Source organism: Balaenoptera musculus, chromosome 1, assembly GCF_009873245.2.
Source record: "Balaenoptera musculus isolate JJ_BM4_2016_0621 chromosome 1, mBalMus1.pri.v3, whole genome shotgun sequence".
Lineage (NCBI taxonomy): Eukaryota > Metazoa > Chordata > Mammalia > Artiodactyla > Balaenopteridae > Balaenoptera > Balaenoptera musculus.
This window is the reverse complement of record NC_045785.1, coordinates 73,369,458-73,396,103: the sequence shown is the minus strand read 5'-3', so window position 1 is coordinate 73,396,103 and position 26,646 is coordinate 73,369,458. Positions and strand designations below refer to the sequence as shown.

General features: G+C 33.7%; 1 protein-coding gene across 5 annotated transcripts in view; it reads left to right on the top strand.

Moving 5' to 3' along the window:
• Positions 1-25,009, top strand: part of TTLL7 (tubulin tyrosine ligase like 7) — a 156,173-nt gene extending 131,164 nt beyond the window's left edge. The window contains exons 19-22 of one of the 5 annotated variants that reach the window (XR_005022097.1): positions 2,022-2,182; positions 8,541-8,714; positions 20,314-21,908; positions 24,144-25,009. Coding sequence is in view for 4 of the 5 variants with exons in the window: in XM_036870834.1 (XP_036726729.1) it covers positions 2,022-2,182; positions 8,541-8,714; positions 20,314-20,434 (456 nt within the window). In the remaining variant the exon portion in view is untranslated. Of the gene's footprint in view, positions 1-2,021; positions 2,183-8,540; positions 8,715-20,313 lie in introns of all 5 variants that reach the window. The other 4 variants (XM_036870835.1, XM_036870837.1, XM_036870834.1 and 1 more) reach the window with 4 other exon arrangements.
• Positions 25,010-26,646: the final 1,637 nt, after the last annotated feature.

Sequence of the window (26,646 nt, the reverse complement as noted above, 5' to 3'; positions counted from 1 at the left end):
TAACTGTATTTGTTCATATTTACTTTTTTAAAAAAGTGTTTCCTTGCAAATACCTGAATTGCAAAAGTATTAAAAACATTGAATTGGGCTTCCCTGGTGGCGCAGTGGTTGAGAATCTGCCTGCCAATGCAGGGGACACGGGTTCGAGCCCTGGTCTGGGAAGATCCCACATGCCGCAGAGCAACTAGGCCTGTGAGCCACAACTACTGAGCCTGCGCGTCTGGAGCCTGTGCTCCGCAACAAGAGAGGCCGCGATAGTGAGAGGCCCGCGCACCACGATGAAGAGTGGCCCCCGCTTGCCACAACTAGAGAAAGCCCTCGCACAGAAACGAAGACCAAACACAGCCAAAAAATAAATAAATAATAAATAATTAATTAAAAATAAATAAATAAATAAAACCATTGAATTAGTCAAAGTAGCTTTTTGGGATTTATAAATTTTTCAGAACCTCTAGGATTTTAGTTTCCCAGAATTAGATTAATCCTAGGCCTTGTTTCATGATACTTTCTCATTATTGGTCCATATATGGTCTGCTTTTATTTAGTTCGTGTTTTTAAGTTATTGTACCATTTGTGAACCCAACACCCAAATCAAGTATCTTGGCAATAATCTATTATCTTATCAAATGACTACCTTCCATCCCCCTGGCCCTTCATGTCTCAGGTAGACATTTTCTTAAATTCAGTATTCCCCAGTCCCTTGCTTTCTTTCTTTATATATTCTTATTATATCTATGTGTATTCCTCCTAAGTATTTTTAAAATTTAATTGTCTTTACCTCTATTAAAAGAGTTTCATACTGTATGTAATGACTGATATGTATTTTTTAAAAACTTAACCATTAATAATTAAGATGCTCCATGTTGTTGTGTGTCCTTTTATTTCATTCATTTTGACTGCTGTATAAAAGTCCAAGGGAATGAGTATACGACTATTTATTCACTCTCCCATTGATGGAGAGTTAGATTTTTCAAGGTGTCTGTAATTGTGAACAGCTGTTTGAACATTCTTGTACATGGCTCTTGTTTTTAACCTGTGAGAGAGTTTCTCTTAGGAATAAACTTGCTGGGTCTTGGGGTATATGCATTTTCAACTTTAGGAGATAATGCCCAGCTATTTTCCAATTTGTACTCCTGCCAACAATGTCTAAGAGATGCTATAGATCCATATTTCTCCAGCACTTGGTATTGTCAGACTTTTCATTTTTATCAATTAAATGGATAGAAAATGATGTCTTATTATAGTCTTAATTTTTATTCTTTATGTTTATCATGCATATTTATTTCCTCTTTTGTGAAATTCCTGTTCATGTATTTTTGTCCATTTTTTTCTGTTAATTTGTTGGTGTGTATTTAACAATTGGTTAGGCATTCATTATATATTCCTGATACTAATCTTTTGTTAGATGTGTATGTTTTGAATGTATTTTCCCAGTTTGTAACTTGATCTTTATTTCCTTTAAGGTATCTTTTGATGGCCAGAAGTTCTTAATTTTAATATAAGGGAAACCTATTAATCTTTTATGTTCTATACTTTTTTGCTACTTAAGTAACCTTTTTCTAAACCAAGGTCTAAAAGATATTCACTAATACTTTTCACTAAGATATTTAATGGCTTATTTTTCAAACTTAAAACCTTAATCACTCTAGAGTCGATTTTTGTGAATTGAGTGATTCAACTCCATCTGTTTTTTCCATGAAGATTACTATTTAAAAAATCTCCATTTATTGATTTAATTTAAATTTCACTTAACTTTAATTTTTAAATTTAATCTCTTCTTACTCCAATGAGTCAGGTTTGCCACCTGTGTCATATACCAGAGTTTCATAAATACTGGATCTATTTCTGGACTTTTTATTCTGTGCTGTCATTTAGTGAGTGAGTGAGTGAGTATGTATTTAGTGAGTGAGTGAGTGAGTATGAGTGTGTGTGTATTCATTTTTGAATTATATATGTTCTCTTTGAATTTCAGACACACACGTATACACCTAGATTTTGAAATATTTTGGTTTTTCCACTAGGTTTTGGACATAGTAAAAACAAGTGTCCGTACAGTTCTTCCACGCATCTGGAAGGTACCTGATGTCGAGGAAGTAAATTTATATCGGATTTTCAACCGAGTTTTTAATCGCTTACTCTGGAGTCATGGCCAAGGACTGTGGAACTGTTTCTGTGATTCAGGGTAAGTTTTAAGTTATCTTTTATTATTGTCATTTTTAATATTTTACTATTTAGTTATAAAGTTAGTTCAATAAAATGGCTGAATTTCTTTAATCTCTTAAAATGTGGATTTGTAACTGCATGTAAGTTTCAGTACTCAACTATAATTTATAGCATTTAAGCTGATGTAGATGAGATGATGGATATGAACACAACACCACCCAACAAATTTGAATTCAGTGGAGAGAAAGTAGTCTTAATTAATGAAAAATCTCAGTTACAAATCTGTATCCTTACAGCTCTTCTGCTGTTGCCTTTATGTAGCAGACTTCCAAAATCATGGCTACACTCCTGCTCCTCTCCAGACTTTCAGTCCTGTCAAAGCTGTTGTGACTCACTGTCATTTTGTCTTCAAGATATCTAAAACCAAATGTTCCATACCTCCCTTTTTTTCAGAAATGGCTTCCCTTCTGGACTTCCCAAAATCCCATTGTTATTCTCCCAATCATATGGGTTTGATATCTCAGGGGCATCTGCAACCTTGTTCTCTTTCATCGTCTTTATTCAGTCATGTGCTAAATCTTGTTAGTTTTTCTGTCACATCCCCACTGTGGCTACTCTAGATTGTTTTTCATTATTCTTAACAATTATCAATTATTTAATTGTAGATTGTTCTTCACTGTTCTTCACAATTATCGAGTATTTACTTGATAATTTAAATACTTTTGGAGATACAAAGCTGAATCTGACATAGATCCTGCCCTGAAGAAACTTAAAAATGATAATAGCTAACACTATACCACTTATACTATGTGCCAGGCATTGTTCTAAGCACTGTACATGTATTAAGTAATTTAATCCACATAACATCACTTTGAAGCAGGTTTTATGGTAATTTCCATTTTATAGATAAGGAAACCAAGGCACAGATAGGTGCTAAGGACCTAGTGCAACTGGGATTTGAACTTAAGCAACCTGGCCCCAGACTTCATGCTCTTAACCAATAAAACTCTGCTGTCTCTAATAGACAAAATAAGATACATGCAAAAGTCATGATTATGAAGGAGATGACAGATACGTTATTGTAGGATTTCAGAGAAGAGGAGCCTTTTTGGTAGAAAGGCTAAGTGAAATTAACAGATTCCCAGGCATTTTTGCCTCCAGTTTTTTGTTTCCCTTATCCGTCCTACTGTCAGAGTCATTTCCTAAAATCTGTAATGATTTCCCTCATTTATCATTAAAGTCTAGACTTTTTATCTAGAGATATAAGACTCTCTAATATGCTGATTCTTTCATATTTCTCCAGTCTTCTCTCTCATTACTCTCCTACTTAAACTTTGCTCCCCAAAACCAAATTCATTATTTTTCAAATATCTTAAAAATTTGTCCTTTTCTGCCTCCGAACTGTTAGTGTCAATGAGTAGCTGATTGGGCTGCCTTCTACAACCCCATTTCTCCAATCCATTATTTAAATCCTATGTAAAGACCCAGACCATGCCCTTTTTTTTGGTAAAACCTTAACAGACTATTCTAGTCTGACATGATCTCTGAATGTCTTCCATTTAAATATTCTAGTCATCTAGTACTGAATCATTTATACCATTTGCAGACTTATTCTCACCACCATAATCTCCCTCAGCTACCATTCACCAACAGGGAGAATTCATGAGGTGCTCTGGGTTGTGATGAAATCTGAGAATAATCTTGGCCATAAATTATTTCTACAGAGACTTAAGTGAAACATTTGAACTGTACTCCATGGCCCTTAGTTGATGGCTGTCTGTAGAAGTTCTCTTAACCTAAAGTCATAATTAGAATTTTTGTCTGTTTGTTGAGCCATTGGTTGGAATGTTGAACATGGATTTCAGCTACTCTTCACAAATGGAAGGCAGTGAGATAGTCTGCTACTGAAATTGGTGCTGATGACACTATTTTGGTAATTTACTCTGACTCCATTCAGAATCCTTTTCTCTTGTACCTAGCACACTACTCCCCCCCAGATTTCTCCGGTGGTATCTATTACTACTAGTAATCATAAAGAATGTAAATAACATTTATTGAAAGATTACTAAGTGCCTGATACTGTTTTTCATATTAAACATTTTTATAATTACCACTATAATATTTTGAGTAAACTATTGTTATTATTCTCATTGTATAGATAAGGAAATTGAAGCATAAAGTATATAAGTTGCCCAAGTTTTCATAGTGAGCCTGGATTTAAACCCAGGTTGTCTGAGTCAAGAGCCCAAGCTCTTAACTCTATGCTTTATTCAGTCCTCTCAAAGCGGCATTGCCCACGGTTGCCAAGCTTGCTATACTGCAGGCCCCATGGCATTAGCCCAATCCCCAGCCCATTGCAGGAGTAGCTTTGAGTCCAATTTGACCTCCACTCTCCATCCATTTCTTTAAAAACTTGGAGGCTTGTAGAGATGAGTTTTACATCAGTTTTTTTTTTTTTTTTTTTTTTTTTGTACCTCTACAAATGGCATTCTTAGGCTTCTTCAATTTAGTGAAGTCACATAGTGTTGTGTGTGTTTGATTGTCACTTTGGACCCAGAATAGTTCTGCTTATTCTTTCAATCATATCTAGTCAATGTATACTCCTTTAACCTTTGATCTAACAGCCTAGCGGTCTAGGTAAAAATCTACTCTTAGCTCATTTCTAAAGGAATGATTTTAATAAAAGGTGCAGCTGTCTTTCACAGTTAGGTGTAAAACTCTTAGAAAAAATATTCCAAATAACTCTGGGCCACCTTGATTCCTGCCTCTGCCTGTCAACATCTCAATAATAAAACAAAATGAATAAACCATTCCTTGTCCACGTCCAGAAACTTCAAAGAATATTGTAGATGTTTGTCATAGGTTTTCCTAGAATTGGCCCCGGGGTTTTGCTGATGCATCAGATAGAAAACACCCTCTCCCCCCCCCCGCCATCTCTTGCTCTTCCAGGCTGCTGAAGCCCATGCTCAGTGACCGTTTTTATCACATGCAGCCTCCTGGGAGTGCTATTCAGAATGATGCTCCACGTTCTGAATGTGTCCTCTCCAGGGGAATAGCTCTTGGAATTTTCATGCATAAAATTATCCACCATGTTTTACCGAGCTAGGGTAAGCCTAGGTGTTATGGGACTCAAACTCAGGCCACAGAGCTCAGGAAGGGTGGCCAAGGGAAGTAACATTTCAGCTTAGACTTGCAGGATGAGGAAGAAGAGGAATTTGCCGGGTAAAGCAAAGAGGAGGAGGCAGGGGGACTATGGGAGAAGGAATGTATTATTTGGAAAAGCCCACTTTCCACTCAAACTCCTGATATGTAAACCCCAAAGAAAAGAGTCTAGTTTAGACCCTTTAGCCAAAGACATTTTCCTATGGAAGTTTGTCATAGATAAGCTTTTCTTTTACAATCTCGGGGAAAGAAGAAATTGTAAGGAATATTCTAAGGCAGCAGTCTGCTTCTAGGCTGAATTATATGCCTACCTGAAAATGTATGCATATCATATAGACTACTTAAAATGATGTGAATCTTACTGTTCTCATATCACTTTCAACTGGATGTTGTGTTGTTCATACTTTTCAGCTCATTAATCTTTCTGTTGCTGACTGTCAAGTTGGTGTAGTCCAGATTTTTTTTTTTTTTTTTTTTTACTTTCCTTTCTTCTTTGGGCTACTCAGTCATTCATTAGGGCTTCTACCAGAGGAGAAAGAAATGAATGTTTCACTTTTTAGATAGCTGCTTTATTAAATATTTTGATGAAAAAGCTGGTAAAAATTATTGGATTACTGGATAATATGAGGCTTTTCAAGTCTCTGGATTTCATTAATCATTCCCCTTTGTTACCGGGAGGTTATTCAGTATTCTGTATCTTATTGTTATATTATTAAAAATGTCATTTGAAGTCATTTCTTTTCATATTTCTCTGAGGATTAGGGAGTACTGGAGAGAACTTTTTAACCATTTAATTTTTGTTTTTGAATTCATAGATTTTGGCCCTCCCATTTCCTTGGAATTTAGATTTAGAAAGCAGGCAGATAAGACCCTGGGTTCCTTGATAAAGGCACTGGTATTTTAAATTATTTCTCCATCCTTTCAGCTTCTTAAAATTTTTTGTGTTAGTATTGAAAATTGAGATACTGTAGTGTTCTAGAGGCATTTCATATTACTCAGCTGTGCCAGGTAGTGGGTAGGAGGGAGGGGACACGGTTCAAAAACATTCAGGTTGAAGAATAGGTTTCTTTTGTGCAGAGGGGGTGCCATTAGCCTAGTACCAAACAAAGCAAGTCCTGGTCATTTTCTTTTTTCTTTATGAGTGATTCTGGAGTGTTGACACTTAAATAGGGATTAATAGAGTAGAATGTGGTCTTTGGTCAGTGGTGGTGAACATACACACCAAAATTAGGTAGAGAATCTTGATTCATATGTTTATTTTAAATATTTAAGGAACAATGAGAGAATGAGAGGCCAAAGCTGCTCATATTATAAGTCACATATTACTCAGAGTGTTACATCAAATTAAGGTGTTATTTGAAGAAGGTCCTTTGCCTTTCCTCCATTTTATGTGTTCTTTTCTTACGTCTGTACTCCAAGTCAGCGAAAGAAAAATTACTGTGATGTGAGTAACCTGATAGTGAATCTAATCAGATGGCTCCAAAGTATCAAAATATAAATATATTCAAATTCAGGGGGGAGGGTGGTGATGGAGGTAGGCTTTTACAGAAATACCCAGAATCCCAGGGGAGAGAAAGTAAAAGTGCTCAGCTGAGAGTCAGAGAGTCAGACTGTTTTCTTTGTGTATTTACGTTTGTATGAAATTTTGATTTCTCTGGGCCCAGGCATGTAAGCCTTGCTAGATCAAGACTTATTAGTTATAAACATATTCCCTTATTAATTGGTGTTCTCCTGTTTTTCTTGCTTACATTAAGTAAATTGGAGATATATCTATATACACACAAATATAGAGATATAAACACATGCATATCATATCTAGTTTTTCTTATATTTAGTAATAATTTAAATTTTTAGAGTTAATTTAACTAACATATTACTGTTTCTTGAATGAAAGTAACTTTTAATCCTTTTTACATAATAAAAACAGTATTGTATTTAGCCCTCAACATCTTAGAACGTGGAAGAAAATTTATTCCTTTCAATCTACTTATTTGAATCTTATTCCCTTTAAGAAAATCTGTCATTCACTGATGACATGCTGTCTTTTTGGGCCCATGTTTCTCCTGAAAAAATAAACAGTAGTCTTTCTACTAAAAAATACCTTTCTGAGTTTCTAAAGCATTTTTTTAAAATTCCAAAGATATCGAATATCCACAGAAGATTGAAAATGGAATCTTTGAATTTCCCATTGGGAAGTACATTTCTTCAGAAAAATATTTTCCTTAATATTTTTTTCTTTCTGAAAATCTAGTCTTTTCTCTCTCTGTGGGTTAAGCGAATTGGTTTATGTAAAATGAGACTTGAACCATTACCAAGTCTTAAAGCAAACCTTCCCCTTGAGGCTTGAAAGGAGTTTCAGTTACACTAAGGAAATAAGTAAGTCTCTCTCTCTCTCTGTCTCTCTCTCTCTTTCTCGATGGTGGTAGGGTGATAAGATGTTTCCTGATTTGGGCCATGACAATCAGCTTAGAAACTGTGAATACATATATATGTGTACACACACACACACACGCACGCACGCGTGCATGCACGCATTTAAATTTACCAAGACAGTATGTACTACTGCCTGCTGTGCACTAAGCTGAGTGCACTGAAGGAGGGAAGACACTGCCTTTGGAACTGCAGTAGGGCAGGACTTGTGGAGATTACATTACTTCTACAGTGTAGAACCTGTGCTCTAGGAATATCATGGACATAATTACATATGAAAGTGTTTTGAAAGGGGTGGTCATAAGCAAAGGATTAACTTAAATTCTCAGAGAGAATCTGAGAGATCACAATTAAGAGATGACAAATTAAGTTGCTGCAACTTTTTAATTTGTTTGTGGGATCATTATTAATATAAAAATAAATGTAGCTTCCTAGAAAACGTAAATTCCTAGGATACCTAACTTGTGAGAAATTAGCTCAGTATTTTACAATTACTTTAATGTAGAGTAACTCTATTTTTAGGAGGTGTTGGGAAACCATCCTGTTACTTAGAGCTAGCAGCAGTGAAGTCTTTAAAGATATGAATTCTATGTTGTGTTTTTTTTAATGTAAAGATTAATTTCCAAATTTATATATTTACTTTATACCTCTCAACCATCTGTAGTCACTTCAAATGTGTGAGGCCATTTCTACGTTATTTTAATGGGCTTGTTGCTAGGTAAGTGATATAGTTGGTTGCCATTTTTAACAGCCACATGAGGTCATGTCTGTTTCCATGCCAACAGATCCTCTTGGGAGAGTATTTTCAGTAAAAGCCCGGAGGTGGTGACTCCTTTGCAGCTGCAATGTTGCCAGCGCCTGGTCGAGCTTTGTAAACAGTGCCTGCTAGTGGTTTACAAATACGCAACTGACTCAAGAGGATCACTCTCAGGCATTGGTACCAATTGGGGTAATTCCAGGTACTTGCTTACATTTCCTAGACCCTATGAGTTTTATATAAAGTAATGCCACAATGCAGTTTGAAATTGAAAGTCTCTTTTTGTCTCTATGGCTAGAGGAAAAGCTAAAGACTAAAAATTCATACATGCTATTATCTATAAGATTCTTTTTTTTTTTTTTTTTTTTTTTTTTTTTTTTATTTTTTTTTTTTATTTTTTTTTTATTTTTTTTTTTTTTTTTTTTTTTTTTTTTATTTTTGGTTGTGTTGGGTCTTCGGTTCATGCGAGGGCTTTCTCTAGTTGAGGCAAGTGGGGGCCACTCTTCATCGCGGTGCGGGGACCGCTCTTCATCGCGGTGCGCGGGCCTTTCACTATCGCGGCCCCTCCCGTTGCGGGGCACAGGCTCCAGACGCGCAGGCTCAGTAGTTGTGGCTCACGGGCCCAGCCGCTCCGTGGCATGTGGGATCTTCCCAGACCAGGGCTCGAACTCGTGTCCCCTGCATTAGCAGGCAGACTCTCAACCACTGCGCCACCAGGGAAGCCCTATAAGATTCTTTTAATTTGAACAATCTTTACCTTTAAAGGACTGAACAAGGACAGCAATCACAAACCCGGAGGTGACAGAAATAACCTACATGGAGATGATATTATTTAACTTATATACTTTTGCTTTCAAAGCCAAGAAAGAGCATACAGAAGGGTAATAAATTTAATTTTTCCCCCAATAGGGGTATTTCAACATTTGTCTTTTATCCTAATATAGTTGAGAAGATGCCTTTAGTTTAATTTTTATTGTTCAGTATGCCTCTACTATTCCCTTCATCACCAAACAGATCTGTGGGAGGTGGATTTTAAATTCCATTTAAAAACTGGATTTTTATAAATATTGTCCAGTTAAAATAGGTAGCTTTCCAAAAGTATGAAAATATTGTTTTTAAGCTGCAAAGATACACGAATAAACAGGAAGTACATTTTAGCACTTCTCAAGACAGTCGTAGTTCCATTTAGAATTAAAGATGAATATGTGACTTTTAGTATGTGTAAGTTGTAGTACTCTCAGGATAGAAGAGAATAAACCATGACTTTGAAAAACTAAGTGATAGTCAAAAGATAATAGGATCTGCTAACAGTCGAATAGACGGTTAGGAAAATGAAACTACCATAACTTGGATTTTCTTTTTGAAACGTCTAGAAATTGATCTGTTTATTAAAACGATCACAGGGATTATAATATAGCTAACTTTCTACAAAATTGACCTGCAACAGCAGAATGGTTTGGAACACTTTTCACAAAAAGTATTGAGAGATATATTTTTAATGTTTGTTTGTCTTGTATTCTGTCATTATACTATTGTAGTATAATGCAGTACCTTTAACCTATTTCAACTCTCCCCCTGCCAACGGAAGCTGATTGATCACAAAAATGGTAGAGGTAAAGTTAGACATTAATATTTAAAATATGTAAATACCAAAGCTGTATTCTACAGTTTTAATGGTTTGACTGAAGCAAATTATTGAATAAAGCTTACATTACTTTCATTAATATTCTCATATGATTTAAAAGAATGATGGCCATCTTTAAGACATTACAACATATAAATGAAGAGCCTTCTCTTCAAGGAATGAAACTCTGGGAGCATGATCAGGAAAATCTTAAATTCCAGTCTAGGAAGGATGGTTTCAAACTCTTTAATATCCTCTTGCAATTCCAGATTTCATAACCCATTTTCTGTTGAGGGATCTTGTAACTTTTGTGGGTGAGCAAAATAGGATGAGTCTTCCTGGCTATTCTGTAGGGAGAAATTATACTTTACAGTTGCTTCAGTCCTTTTTATTTTCTTCCCTTTCTAGTGGTCAGAAGAAATATTCCTCAGCTTGGAATTTTGAGTTCCGGACTCTGGTAAACACTCACTATGACCCCAGTGTAGTGATTATAAGCATTTTAGGGGAGGGGTGGGCCAGTCTTTCATTCCTTCCCAAGTTCAGAACCATTTGAGAGAGAAATGTAGGAGTCAGACAGGTGATCATCAAAATGTACCTTCATTACTGAGGAAAGCTATTGAGGGACATGGAGTAGATGTGAGCCAAGTGAGTTTTCTAATATTGAATTCCAGAATTAAATGTACCTGTCCAGTCAAAGACAGAGCTGGATCAACCCAAACCTTCCACTAGCACTATCCCATGAAGTCTAATTCTATTAATGTTGGCAGGAGAGCAAGTAAAAATGCATTCTTTCTGCAGATAGGCTGACCCAAAAAGAGAAAGGGGCTGAGCCAAGCCTGCCTGGTTCCTTCTTTTAAACCTGCAAATTAGATAACTCACTTCTGGTAAGAGGCCAGAAAGTTTATATTGGTGAAAGTTTTACTTGGAAACAAAGAAGAGAGAGAAACATGTCCTCCTAATATCTAGCTATTAAAGTCCAAGTCAATGTCACATTAATTTAAAAGCATGGAAAAAGTGGCCATATATTCTTTCCCTTGTAGATTAGGAACCTATAGCATTTTACTTTATATGTAGGAGTCAATTAATTTCATATTTATTAATAGATTGATAAATTTCATTTTTGAAGTATGCCTAGTAACTTATAAATTTATATTTATAAGTAAATATAAATATGCCTAATATAAATAATGTGTAAGGTATACCTAAATATTTTATGAGGAGATATATATTTGGCTAATTTATCTGTAAAATTAAAAGAGAAGAAAATAGAGCTAACATCAGTCAGGTTCATGTACCATCTTTATTTTGACCACATATCTGCAGGATATTTCTTAAAAGGCTTAAAAGTGTATGTGTCACCTATTACATGGAAGAGAGTGGCCTTCAAACTTGCAGCCTCACAGAAATAACAATTTAATAGGCACACCAACTGAGAAGCCATTTCTCAGAGGTAGACTCATAACTAAGCAAATATAATTGATATTTACACCCAGATGGTCATCTCTATCTCTATCTCTATCATCTCTATCTCTCTCTATCTCTATCTCCATCTACCTCTGTCTCTATATACATATCTATATCTATATCTATACCCATATCTCCAAGATACTAGAGTCTTTGGGACCAGCTCAATATTTCACTGTAACTAGTCTTATATGGAAAGCTTTGGGATCACCAAACAATTTTCAGTCTCAGCATCTCTGTATTTCTATCTTTCATGTACTGAGCTTCCATGTAAGCTCATTTCCGTGGCTAAAAACATTTTTTAAAAACCACTGAGTTAGGGCTTCTGCCTTTGGTAATAGAGCAAGCACTAGGTATTTGGACAAATCCTCCCTCTGATGACAAGAAGAAAAGCTGGACAAAATACCAAAACATTTGCTTGAAGACATCAGAGAGTTAAAACCAGGTACTTGTTAGTGAGTACTTGTTAGTACTGAATAATGCTTTTGACAGACTCATGGCCCTAAGGGAAAAACGTAGGAGTTCAGGGCCTGTCAAAGATTGGGGCCTTGAAAAACACCATAGATTCCTTCAAGTGACAATGTTCCAGATGTTTTGCAAAGCAAAAGTTGACAGAATTACAGGGAAAAATAGACAAATCTACAACCATTGAGGGAGATTTTAATATATACTTCTCAAAAAATTAGAGACAAAGAATATTTTAACAATATGATTAACAGATTTAACTGTCACATAATAGTGAATTCAGTGACCTCAGAATACCATACACGAAGCATATCTGAATCTTTTATAAAAATCAACTATATAGTGGAATAATAAAACATAGTTCGAAAAATTGAAATCACACAGAGTATTGTTTCTCATCACATGCTATTAAAAATAACAAAATATCCAGAAAATCCATACTTTGGAAAGATTGAAAAATACACTTTAAATAACCCATGAATCAAAGAAGAAATCATAATGAATGTAAGAAAATATTTTTAACTGAATGATAACAAAAATATTACAAATAAAAACACAGTATGTACATAAATCATTATTATAGGGATACTTATAGACTTAAATGAACATATTAAGGAGGGGTAAGGCAAAAATTAAATGATCTAAGCAACCATCCTGAATGGTGACAGAATGATATTAAAGTAAACCCAAAGAATACAGAAAAAGGAAATAATAAAAATGAGAGCAGAAATTAATATAATGATGCAAACGGAATAAAGAAGATCAAAATGGCAAAAGTGGGTTTTTTAAAAGGCTAATAAAATTGATAAACAACTGGTGAGACTGATCAAAATATAAAAGACAAAAATAGTTAATGTCAAGAATAGAAATAGAGATGTTACTGCAGATATTACAAATATTGAAAATTTTATAAGAAATATGAATAATTTCATGCTGATAAATATGGTAATTTAGATTGTTAACAAATTCCTTGAAAAACACATATTACCAAAAGTGAGAAGAAGATATACTCTTTTTTTTTTTTTTTTTAGTTTTTATTATTTATTTATTATGTTTATTTTTGGCTGTGTTGGGTCTTCGTTTCTGCGCGAGGACTTTCTCCAGTTGCGGCGAGTGGGGGCCACTCTTCATCGCGGTGCGCGGGCCTCTCACTATCGCGGCCTCCCTTGTTGCGGAGCACAGGCTCCAGACGCTCAGGCTCAGTAGTTGTGGCTCACGGGCCCAGTTGCTCCACAGCATGTGGGATCTTCCCAGACCAGGGCTCGAACCCATGTCCCCTGCATTGGCAGGCAGATTCTCAACCACTGCGCCACCAGGGAAGCCCGAAGATATACTCTTAATTATTGAAAAAATTGAATCAATAAATAAAAACCCTCCCACAAAGACAAGTCCAGATTCATACGTCTTTACTATCTAATTCTACCCACCCAGAGAAGAGAGAATTACTATCTAATTCTATCTAATTCTACCCACCCAGAGAAGAGAGAATTACTATCTAATTCTATCTAATTAAACCCACCCAGAGAAGAGAGAAAAGGAAGGAATGTTCTCTAACTTGTTTTATGAGGCTACCATACCTTTGGTACCTGACCAGGACATTATGGCAAAGGACAATGACAGTTTAGTCTCACTCCTGTACATAGATGGAAAAATCTTACATAAAATATTAGCAAAACAAACCCAGAAACCTTAAATAGGATAATGTATCATGACTAACTTTTGTTTATTGCATCAACTTAATGGTACAATAACATTAAAAAGTGACCAATGTAATTTTAGTAGAATAAAAAATCATTTAAAAATATATGGATAAGTCACTTGTTAGAATTCAGTATATTACATTCATGCTTAAAAAATGCTTAGCAAGTAAGAAACAAAAGGGAAATTCCTTAATCTAATAAAGGATAACTACAACAACCCTACAATCATATACTTAATGGTGAAATGTTGAAGGCTTTCCTTCTGAGATGAGAAACAAGACAAGATTGCCTGTTATTACCACTTCTATTTACCATTGTATTGGACCTAGCTCGTTCAAGGAAGCATGCCAAAGAAGTAAAAGGCATTGGATTTGAGAGAAAGAACTAAAACTCATTACTAATGGATATGATTGTGTTCACAGAATATGATTGTTTTCACAGAATCTAAGTAAATCTACAGATAAATTATTAAGTAAATTTAACAATTTTGATGAAATCAAAGTTGGGATAAAATCAATTGTATTTTTTCTATATTAATAACAAACAGCTAGAATATGACATTTTAGATACAATATCGTTTTTCAATAACATCAAAGAATAACTAATTCTTAGGAATAAATGTAACAAAAATGTGTAAGACTTTTAAGTAGGAAAATGTAAAAGTTGGAAAGTTATACCTTATTCATCATTGAAATCGATATGAATATGTCAGTTCTTCTCAAATAGTTCTTCACATCTATAAATTCAATGTAATCCTCATATAAATTCCAACAATTTTTTTTGGAGGGTGCAGAATTTGATCAAAGCATGTTCTAACATTTATACAGAAAAGCAAAGGGTCAACAATAGATAAGACATTCTTGAACTAGAACAATAAAACAGTAGAATTTATTAACTACAGTGTACTAAGAATTATAATAAAGCTATAGTAATTTAAGACAGTGTAATAGTGCCAAAAGGATAGACAAATAGACCAATGGAACCATTCAGAAAGGCCATAAATAGATACAGGCATATGTAGGGACTTGATTTATGACAAAAGGACACTTAACTTATAACAAATGGGAAAAAAGTTTGTTTAAGCAGATGGTTCTGGGGCAATTGGGTTTCCAAATAATAGTAAAAAAAGAAACTTGCTTTTACCTACGCCATATACAAAATCATTTCCAAAGAATTGAGTACACAGATGTGAAAGGCAAAACTAAAGATTTGAGAAGATAATATAGGAGAATATTTTCATGACTTGAGGTATGCAAAGATTATAAAATATCAGGCTGAAAAGTACAGATCATCAATGAGAAGATAAATTTTACTATATTAAAATTAGGAGCATATGTTCATCAGAAGACCCCATTAAGAAGGTGAAAAAGCAAGCCTCAAGATGGAATATGGTTTTGCAACCCATATAACCTACCAAAGATTGTTATACAGACTGTATAAGAACTCCTACGGATTTCTAAGAAGAAAATAGAACACTATGGAAAAATGGGGAAGATACTTGAAGAGCCTCTTCACAAAAGAGTTTTTTTTAAAGACAGTAAATATTTGAAAAACTGTTTAAGCTCATATTCAGGGAAATGCGAAACACATCTTTCAGACCAAGAGTTGATCAGGATGTAGAGTAATGGGAACTCTCTTACACTGCTGATGATAGTGAAAATTGTTACCTTTTAAAAAAAGTTTGGCATCACCTACTAAGGTTTACCATTTTCTCAGCTCTTCTATTCCCAGTAACTCTAAGCAGAAATGTATGCCCATGTGCATCAAGAGCATAATTAGAATTATTCATAACAGCATTACTTATAATTGCTAAAAATGGGAAATAACCCAAATGTCTATTCTGGAAGAGTGGACACATTTTTTGTAATATCCACTCAATGAAATGTTATACAGCATCAAAAATGAACAAACTGCATGTAAACATAGCAATATGGATGAGTCTCAAACAGAAAGTTGAGCAAAAGATGCCAGATCCAAAGGAATACATACTTCATTCTATTTATTTTTAAATAAAAAAACAGGGAAAACGGAATTATAGTGTTTACAGAATGTGTACTTAGGTGGTAAACAGGAAGTAATTACCACTGAAGTCTGGATAGTGGGTAACTTTATGGGGAGGGAGGGTGCTGTAATACAGGGCTCTGGGGTGCTAGCAATATTCAGTCATTCAACCTGGGTAGCGGTTACATAAGTAATCACTTTATACTATTCATTTACTGGACATTTATGTTTTATGCACTTTTTGAATGTGTGCTATATTTTAAGATTAAAAAGTTTTAAAAGTCAAGTTAAATACATGGTACCATTTTGATCTTAGGCTAAGATAGCTTGATACATCTATCTTAAAACAGGCATGGCGTGGCTAATAAGGCTGATGTTAATAACACATAAATAATAATATTCCACCTATGTGCACTGTTTAATTGGTTCCATACTCTGTGAGACAGGCATGGCAGAAACTATTGGGCTCTTTTCACCAGTGAGAAAACTGAGGCCCAAAGAGGTTAAATGGCTCATCGAAATCCACGTTGCTAGCATATGACAAGAGGTGGGACTTGAAACTAGGGCTTCCCCCCAAATCAAAGTTAAAACCACAATACAATGTGCTGGCTATTATATTTAAAATGCAAAACAATAAGTGTTGGTAAGGACATTGAGAAGCTGGCACTGGTTCAGAATATAAAATGGTGTGACTGTGGTAGAAAACAGTGGCAGTTCCTCAAAAAGTTAAATATAGAATTACCATATGACCCAGCAATTCCACTCCTATGTACATGCCCCAAAGAATTGAAAACAAGGACTCAAACCAATACTTGTACACCAATGTTCATAGCAACATTATTCACAGAGGTCAAAAGGTGGCAACCACCCAAATGTCCATCAACAGATGAATGGATAAATAAAATGTGGTATATACATATATTATTAAGCCTATATAAAATTATAAATATAAATATAATACTGTTACATAATATTATATAAAATTTATAAATATAAAATATTATTCAGCCTATATAAAAAGGAATGAAATTCTGATACATGCTACAACATGGGTGAACCTTGAAAACATGCTAAGTTAAATAAGCCAAACACAAAAGGACAAATACAGTATGATTCTACTTATATGAGGTACCTAGAACAGACAAATTCATAGAGTTAGAAAGCAGAATAGAGACTGCCAGGGACTGGAGGAGGAGGAAATGGGGATGTAGTGTTTAATGATACAGAGTTTCTGTTTGAGATGATGAAAAAGATCTGGAACCAGATCATAGTTACGGTTACACAACCATTGCGAATGTATTTAATGCACTGAACTTGCATACCTAAAAACGGTAAGGAGCTTCATGTTATATATATTCTACCACAATTTAAAAAAATTAAAAAGAACACAGCCCAGATATGGCGATGAACTTTATTTACCTTGTGTTCCCCAAACGAGGAAGCTGAGTTTATTCTAGGAGGATTGGGGGTCCTGGTCTTCCTCCAGGAAGATCTCAGAGGTGGGTGTAGCTTCTTTCAAGCCTAATTAACTTACCACTCTCGAAATACTTCACGTTCTAGAGATTCTCCATGGGCAGCAGTAAGTTGGTACATGACAAACCAAACAATTCTATCTCAAGGAGGAATTAGACAAATGCATGTTTTACATTTATATGATAGATATGTGAAGATGTGCCTAGCTAGTCTCAGAGATGAGGAGTAAGGGTATGTGTGTGAAGCCAATAGGGTAGTCTGAGGTGTTTCTCCTTGGGATGAGTTAGCAACGAGTTAGCTATTTTTGTACTTTGAGGGTAAGCTACAATAAAAATAAAGCTGGAAACTTCACATATTTTGGTGCTTTAGCACAAACTCTTTAGATACAGTCTATAGATCCACTTTCTAGAGATTCTTCCTGCTAAAAAAATCAAATTGTATTATTTAACTTCATTGCAAAGAACATTTCAAAAATAATCTTTGATGTTCAGCTAGTGTGGGATCTCCCAAGAGATACTAATGGAGATATTAAGGCAAATAATCCATTGTGTTTCCCTGTAATGCTTTAAAATATCCCACAGCACTTGCTTTAGGGAAGCAAAGTGTTTCTTCCCATGTGATTTTATATGCTTTTTCTAGTTCACACTGAATTTCTTTTCCTTTCTAAGTCTTTAAAAAAGTTTTATTTTAGCCTTTTCTGCTTCTATTAAAAAGTTTACGTTTGCGGATATATAATATTTTTCTACTTTCTAGGTTTTTTATACTTTATATTTCTGAAAAAAATTAGTATAATCATTATATCCTTTAGTTTTAAAATTGAGATTCACACAGAAATGACAGTATAGTATAGTTGCTGGGAGCACTGGTTCTTGAGTGAGACCAAATGGATTTGAATCCTGGCTCTGCCACTTACTAGCTACGTGCCTGTGGGCAAGGCATTTAACTCCTGTGCACTCTGGTGTTTTCATCTTTAAAATGGAGCTGATAATAATACATATCATAGAGAATCATTAGAAATAACTAATATTTTTAAATCAATTATAATGGTCCTGGCACACAAAAACACTTTTAAAATACAAAATAGTGTTAAAGAAAATAGTATAAGTTAGCTGTAACCCTGGACTTTGTACTTTTATTTTTTCATCTGTGAAAATGGAGATCTTTAGCTCAGAAGGCTATGTGAATGTTATCGTAATGTCAGTAGTAACTACTGCTTGGAAATTCTTCAAAAGAAAGTCGGCAAAAGTTACTGTTTACTATAATAATTATCAATGAAATCAGAATGTATTTTCAGTAGAAGATAGAATAACTCTCAACTAATATGGAATAGTGATTTTTGACCAAACAAACACTTTAGTTTCTTTTGCCCCTTTGCCCTAGATAGGAAGGGTAGCCTTTTCCTGGCAGAAGATATCAGATCAATCATCATGACTCCACTAGCTCTTGACATAATAATTAATCCATATAAATTACCTAAGTGATATCAAGAAAATAATTTATATAATCTGTAATGTGAGAAATCAATTGTTTCATTATTCATCACCCATTGGGCAATTTTGATTTAATTTAGCTTGTTGTATATTATTTAACTGCTCTATTAACTTAATGATTTGAGCAATTATTTATAGTTCGTGATATTAAGTAATAGATTTAGGGGATATTATCAGATAATTCATGATGAAATGATGTTTATGAATATTATGGAGAATTCTGCCATTTTAATCTGAATGTTGTATGCAGTTTGATCATAATGAATTCATATTCTTCTACAAAATTCATATAACACAACTATAAATGTAATTTCCCATTGACACAGAGGTTAGTAGTTACCAACATTATTTCATATAGAATAGGTAGCTAATCCTTGGCCTTCAATTTCTTCATGTGTCTTTGGAAGTATGATACGGTGGCTGGAAGATGCTAAAGTCAAGTGAAGAAAATAAGTGATTTGATGCTCTACCTTCGTTTCTTTTTTCAAGACTAATTGTAAATCTCCTTCTGTTGCTACTTCTGCTCTTGGAATTTTTTATAGATAGCTTTGTCCTGACTTTCTAGCATGTCCTTCTCATCATTACCAGGACTTAACGCTTTTAATAGTGATGCTTATTTGCATTTGCTCATGTGGATTTCCTTGATCATTTCTCTCTCTACATATAGATTGGACTGGCCTAATGCTAATCAGAGGTTTTCCAGAGAAAATAGATTATACAGGCACACACTCCTACTTGCAATTACTGAATCCCAAAGCTCTGAAAACTCAAACGAATAAAAATAAAATAAAAGTAACCCATTTATTGGCACATCTGAATTGACACGAAGTTGTTTATCCAATTTATTGTGAATATTTCTCTATTTCACTACAGAAATATTAATGATTTGTTTACAGGATGCTGCCCCAAGACCCTGATGATGTTACATTATATATAATATATATACTATAGTGTCCTAAAATCTGGAAAATTTATGTATTCTGAAATATATTTGGCTGCAAAGGTTGCATGCAACCTGTAATTATGATTGTTTTTGGTTTTCTGTAATCACAAGCACCCAGTAGTCCAAGAATATAAAATTTACAATCTAGTTATAAATGTTAATCTTTAACTTTTTCTTTTAGATTACCTATAGTCATAACACATCAATGATATATTTATTAAATTATAATCAATGGTTTCAACATCCTTGAAACAATTATTTTAATTGGTTAGCCAAATTCTCATGTCACATGTTTTTAAGAATTATTTGGTTACACACATTATTTACAGAGGTGAATGATGAATTCCAAATTAACATGAGTCATATAAACAGTCTCCTAGCATGTGAGTTTATGGCTCTTTATGGGATGTCTCGGGACACTAAGATCACATGTTACATCTATATTCAACTCTTTGGGTGAGGCTTTATGACCCTCTCCCTGCCTCCCCTCCTCAACTCAGGAGAGGAAGTCTTTTTATGTGGGTTGCATTGTTATAGTATCATTTCTCATGTAAGATGTACAAATTATTAACCACATAATATTTTAGTGAGAGATGTTAATATTAGTTTGTAAAGTCTAATTTTTTAACTATCATTTTTAGGTATTTACTACCAGGAAGTACACAATTCTTCATGAGAACGCCAACCTACGACTTGAAATACAGTTCACCTGGAATGGCTCGCTCCAATGTTTTGTTTACATCCCGGTATGGCCATTTGTGAAACAGAGGGAAGATCGCCATGGGTTATGCATAATAGCAATTCATATTTTTCCCAACTTAACATTGCAAAGACGGTGACCATTAAGTGCTGTTTTATGTATATATGACACATATGTGTGTGAAACTATATTCACACATGCACTCAAATAACATATATATTTATTATAATATATGAAGGAAGAATTAGCAGGAAACTGGATATAAGAGTTAACCTTTCTGGAAATGTAATAAACCATGTTAAAATTGTTTACACAAATATGTGAATGTCTAGAATTTGCTAGGTTTATAATTAATACCTTCCTACTAGAAATGTTATTTTTGCTGCAGAGTATATAAAACAGAATTGATCTTGAAGATCCCATTACAGTCTTAAATTATTTTCTAGGTAATATGTCTTTTGACTTGAAAAAGCATTAATAGTAAATTACCTTATTAATTCTCATATATAGTAGCTATTTAAAATGAAAACAAAAATTAGAAGCCTGGTGTTGCTTGATGATAGGATTAAGTATGAAACAGGTTTGTCATTACTATAGCACACTGTAAAGTACTATAAAAATCCCAACCAGATTCTCCAAGATTTTTATCTCTCAGTGTGGAAATTTAGCTACTTGTGAAAGTGATAATGTAAATTTTCAGTAAGGATCTAGTAAGGTCATATTATGATCTAAAATGGAAGACAATCCAGTGGGTTAAAAATAAACAAAACTTACTAGCTTGTATTTTTACTTTTTATTGGGAGTCACATAAAGGGAACAGAAAATGGTGGTAATGACAAAATCGTTCCATATGATTTTTGTATCTCTTACCACTGTTACCACTCACTTTTTTTTGGAAAGTATATCTCTGATGAGTACATATGGTCAAAAACAATTTCTTCTGTTCAAAGAGCTGATATTTTAAACTTATTTCAGTGTTACAGAATGATGTGTCACACTTATTTTATAAGTCTCTCAATGCTGAGACCAACTTACATTGCAAAGACTAATACAGAGTTTCATATTGCACCATAGAAAATAATCTAAATTATTGCAAATAGAAGATTCTGATTACTAAATATTATTAGTCATCGATGTGCCCTTGAGAATTTAAAAAAAATCAAAATAGAGTTTGAAGTTTTCTTCTTGTCCAAAGTTATTATGTGTAAGTTTCATAGCAGTTTACTTCCTTTTTTTGCTTACAGTTTCAAAAACAATGAGTGAGCTTTCAGTTTTCTATACAAATATAAATAGTACCATGGATATCCTTAGAGACTGCAATATTCACCGTTTAGAATTTTATTTAAACTTCTCCCAGTAGTTTTATTTTCTCACAGATGGTAATTATTTGCAACATTCATGAGTGTTTTACCTCCTTTTACTATCCTGAAAGCTATTTCCAGTAAATCGAGAAATGGTCCCAAAGCAGAAGGAGAACTGAGAGGGGCAAACTGGCCTGCTTTAATTCACAAGCTGGATAACTGGCAACCCAAAGTTGTAAGTTGATATATTGTGCTTTTAAAGCCATGTCCTGAGGCTGTATTAGGATAAAATAGGTCCTTCCCTAAATTATTGATGGCTACTTGATCCTTTATGACTACCTACCATCCGTATTCCAGTGGATACTTTTCCTTGCTAATTGCATCCCAAAGAAGAGTTTGTTATTGTCTTTGTGGGAAAAGAGGATAAGGATGTCAGGATGAAGGAAATTGCAGTGTAGCCCTGAGTGTTTATGACGCCATTTTGTGAATTCTTAAATATGTTTAGAATTTTTTGGAATAAATAATGCAAAAATTGGGATATTAGCAAAATTATTATAAGAATGATCATCAAGTAGGCCTTTTCATGGAGCAGTTTTAGTCATTTTTCATTGAAATTCATGATTTGTTCATGAATGAGACACAATTTCAAGTGTCTGATATATGATATCAACCCAGTTTGTTGGCCACTCACTTGCATTAGCTTAAATCACAATGGTGACTTAATTTGCTAGAGTGGGTACTTTGGAAGTTCTTTTCTTAGTTGTATAAAAGTGAAAATTTTATTTAAAACAAAAAAAGAATGTCCAACATGTCTCCCCCTGGGGAAAAATAAATACAAAAAAAGTAAATTTAAATGGATGAAACTACCCAGTTAGTTACTGATGAGCAAATTTCATTTTCATTCCTCTAGCTACCTAAGTCTGCCTTTGTTTGAGTGCTAGAATTTTATTGCCCACATTTGCCTCTTTATCCTGATCTAGTCTGATATGATGAAGTTGTGAATAAAAGCCATGTGCTCATTATTTATGTATACTACCTGGTATGCTGTGGACTACGGTTGTGTTAATGCTTATTCCCTAAAGAGAAACTAAGAAAAGAAGATACAGTAATAAACCGTGGAAGTCTTTAGAGGCCATAGAAATATTTTAGTGATATAAAATATTCCTTAGTTTTTATTATAAATTTTTTATTCATAGAGTTAAAATGTAACAGTATAAGTGATAGTATGGGTCTGACTCTCTCTCTTCTAGGAGAGAAAATAACTATCTGAAAAACTCAGAAGCTATTCAATCTTACCAAGAGATTTTGATAGGGAATTTGGTTTACTTATGATGAAAGCATATTTTCATTCTGTTATTAAAAAATATATCCCTGCTCATTCTGTGACTAATGCTTTCCAGAACTGTATATGTTTGGAATGATTCCAGAATTGTACAAGAAGTAACCTTTTAATGTTAAATTATCATCTATGAACATTGTATGAGATTGCAGATTAGTTTTCACTGTAATAATCCAGCATTGTAATAATTACCATTTGCTTTATGTATTCTGTTGAAGGAACTATTTGTGATTCATATTATGATTATTAGCAACAAATTTTATTTCATGTTGCATGTGTAAAAATGAAATTATAACAGGATCAAATATGGAAATGCCAATGGTAACCTCTATCAGATGCAAAGATCTATACAGATTTTTTCATATATCTGAATTAGGTCTAAATACACACAATTTTTCTACTAATTCCTCCCCGCAGAACTAAAATGAACCAAACTCAAGCAAGAAACCCCGATCTTCTTCTCATCTAAACATTTACACACAGCTAGATGATAGTGGCTTCTAGACATCAAGAAAAAGATTTCATTCTAATTCTTTTTTTTAATTTGGAAAGTATATGATTATAGAATTTTGTTATCTAACTCTAAATTTCACGTTTTAATATAAATTAATCCAAATGCTTTCTTCTTTAGCATGACAAAGTCATTCCATTTAAAACTTCTCTTTAAATCTAAACTTCCACATTACTTATTTTCAAAAGTACCAAAAAATTGATAGTTGCATAAACTCTATTATTTCTAGTTTTCTATAAAGCATTGATTCATTCTTAAACGTATATTCTTTAGAATATAATAGCAAATACCTTGAGAAGAGTGACAATAAATACTTTCCTTTTCTGTTCTGTAATGCTGTTTTACATTTTGAGTCTCAGTTTACTTGGTTCTAAGGGTTAAATAATAAAAAGTGTAAGTACAATTAGTTGTGTTCCTGTGACCTGATGATTTTTGAAAATTTCTTTTCTCTTTAAATTGAGAAATTTAATAAAGCTTTCAAGAACTGAATTAATTATCTAAATATTTTGCACTAATGCTACTTACCAATAAATTAAAATTTTGAAAGTATTTTGATGATGAAAATTTTACTCCTTACAACTGTTTTTTCTTTCTTTTCTTCTTCTTTTTTAAACTTTAAGTTCCATTTGAAGTTTTGACCTTTGCATGGACAAATTCAAGAAAAGAGAAATCCTGCCTTTTAAACATTGGTTTATGGTGGTGTATTTTTGCTTCAGCAACAATAAAACTTATAAGATGTGTTATTGGATCAAGTTCAGTTTTTCTGCTGAGATTTTTAAGAACAAGGTTGAAGTTTCAATGTCTGAAAAGCATTAATTGTCTGGATCCATATGAACCAAGATAATGGCCACAAATAACAGTCTTGCGACCAAAAATTGTTAAATTAAAACTAATTGCACACTTTGCGATTCTTGCCCTTTTTTGGTGCTTTTTTGCCTTGTTATGGGTATTGAAGGAAAACTATTCAGGTGAAACATTCTGCATTAACTGGGCTGTATTACCTAAAAAGAGCTACATAAAGTTTTTATTTTATCCCCACCTGCTAATTTGAAAACTATTGGTAAAATCATCATTCAGTGCACTAATATTTTCTAAATTAGTAAGAAGACTTACCTTACAAAAATAATCAGATAATGCTGATATTTCGCTTTCAAAGGCTAACAATGACAGTTTTTGGTCCTGAGCTGGTTGGTTCATACAATAACTAATGTATGTGCTACTACATTGAGTATTAATAGATTTGCTGAAGATTCTGGGTTTGAGGATTAGCTTGAAAGCAATACATTTGCTACCATGAATCATGACTCAAATTATCGCCATGTGTTTTGCTACCTGTATATGAATGCAAATGTTGTTACAGAAAATATGCTTGAAATGTCAACACAATGTGCAATTAGTATTGCATTGTCATGCTTCAGCATGTGATATCTGTATGGTGAAGTTATTTCAATTACTCAGATATGTTACTATAATAAAAGATGTTTAATATAAGAAAGCTACATATGTCATCAAATGGTTATTTCTGTTCTCCCCCCCCGCACACACACACACACACACACACACACACACACACACACTGTTTTTAGTAGTAGAAGAGACTGGCTCTCAATTAAGCTTTCAGGGTGATGAAATATATTTTCACAGTAATTTTCTTCTGCTGTAGAGTCAGCAGTAGAACTGTGGGGATAACTTTACCTGCTATTAAAGTCAGGTTGAGTAAACAGAATTGGTGTCAATTCCTCTCTTAGTTAGCTGGAAGGTAGACTGGTCTAAAATTTAGAAATGACATTTTTATATCTTTCTAGCATCATTATAACAGTAGTATTACTAATCTGAATAGAAATATGTCAGCATCTCAGCTATGACATTTTTTTCAGGAATTTATAATTTTATCACTATTAAAATATACTAAACCTCAATAAGAAGCATATCCTAGTCTTATTGCCACTATTACCATTGTCTATAAGATGATTGTATATAAAGAAATTGAATATTTTTCCTTTAAAGGAAGGAAGCTCTTTGGAGCTTATACCTCAGCAACAAGTGATACAGATATTGACTTTTTAAATGTATTTTTAAAGATTTGTTATTTTATAAAGTAAAAATATTCTATAAAAGCTTTAAACTTTGAATTTTTGAAGTTTTTCAGTGACAGATAAAGACGAGACCAATGTGGGTAGTTTAGTATCTCCCTATTTTATCAAATAATTTGTAAGATAAATATACATATAGTAAATGATTGAAAATCTTTTAAAACTATAAATAAATCATCCTGAAATAATCTCAAGAGTTAGAAAACTTCTTGTAGTGCCTTAAAACAAGATTAACATTTAGCTCTTTTGTAGAAAGTAAGATAATAGATCTTTAATTTGCAGAGAGTAATCTCTTAGTGATTATTCATGTACATATAGAATATAGTGACGAAAATGTCCATCACCACGGTCAAGTAAATGTGGAAAACATTGGATGTATAAATTGGAATGTGTTTCCTTCAACTTTCAGGACCTATCAAGAGTCTTTAGTATTCTAAGATGCTTTGAGAGTCCCCAGCGAGGGACTGGGAAATAACACTAGTTCCTAAACTAATTTCACTATGGTATCTTATTGAAATGCATCTCCCAGGACTAGTCTTCTATTGACTAAGGTTTGGAAAACACCTAACTACACCAAGTCATTCACTAATAAAGGAATCAAGGTATTTATAAATTTAATATAAACTGGTATAATTATGAACACTGACAAATCTATTGCAAGAATTTACTTGCACTTGTTGCTTGAGAATTTGGTCATTTCCAGAGGAATATTTGAACAACTGTTTCAGCAGGAATGTCTTGACCCAAGAAGGATGACCGCAGATAAATAGTCTTAATGGTAAACATGAGTTATATTAGATATTTGAAACATAATCATGATATGCAAAGTAATATAAAATGCTTAAGATGTGGACAGAATGTGGTTCAAGCCCTTATGAAAAACTATTAATGATGTATTGGGTCTAACATGATAAAAGTTTGTCTTTAATGAGAGTCTAATGTCACCCATCAGCAGATGATAAGAGCTTTGTATAACAGACAATATATCTAGATGCCCTTGCTGGCCATCTGAAAGACTCTTCTTATATAA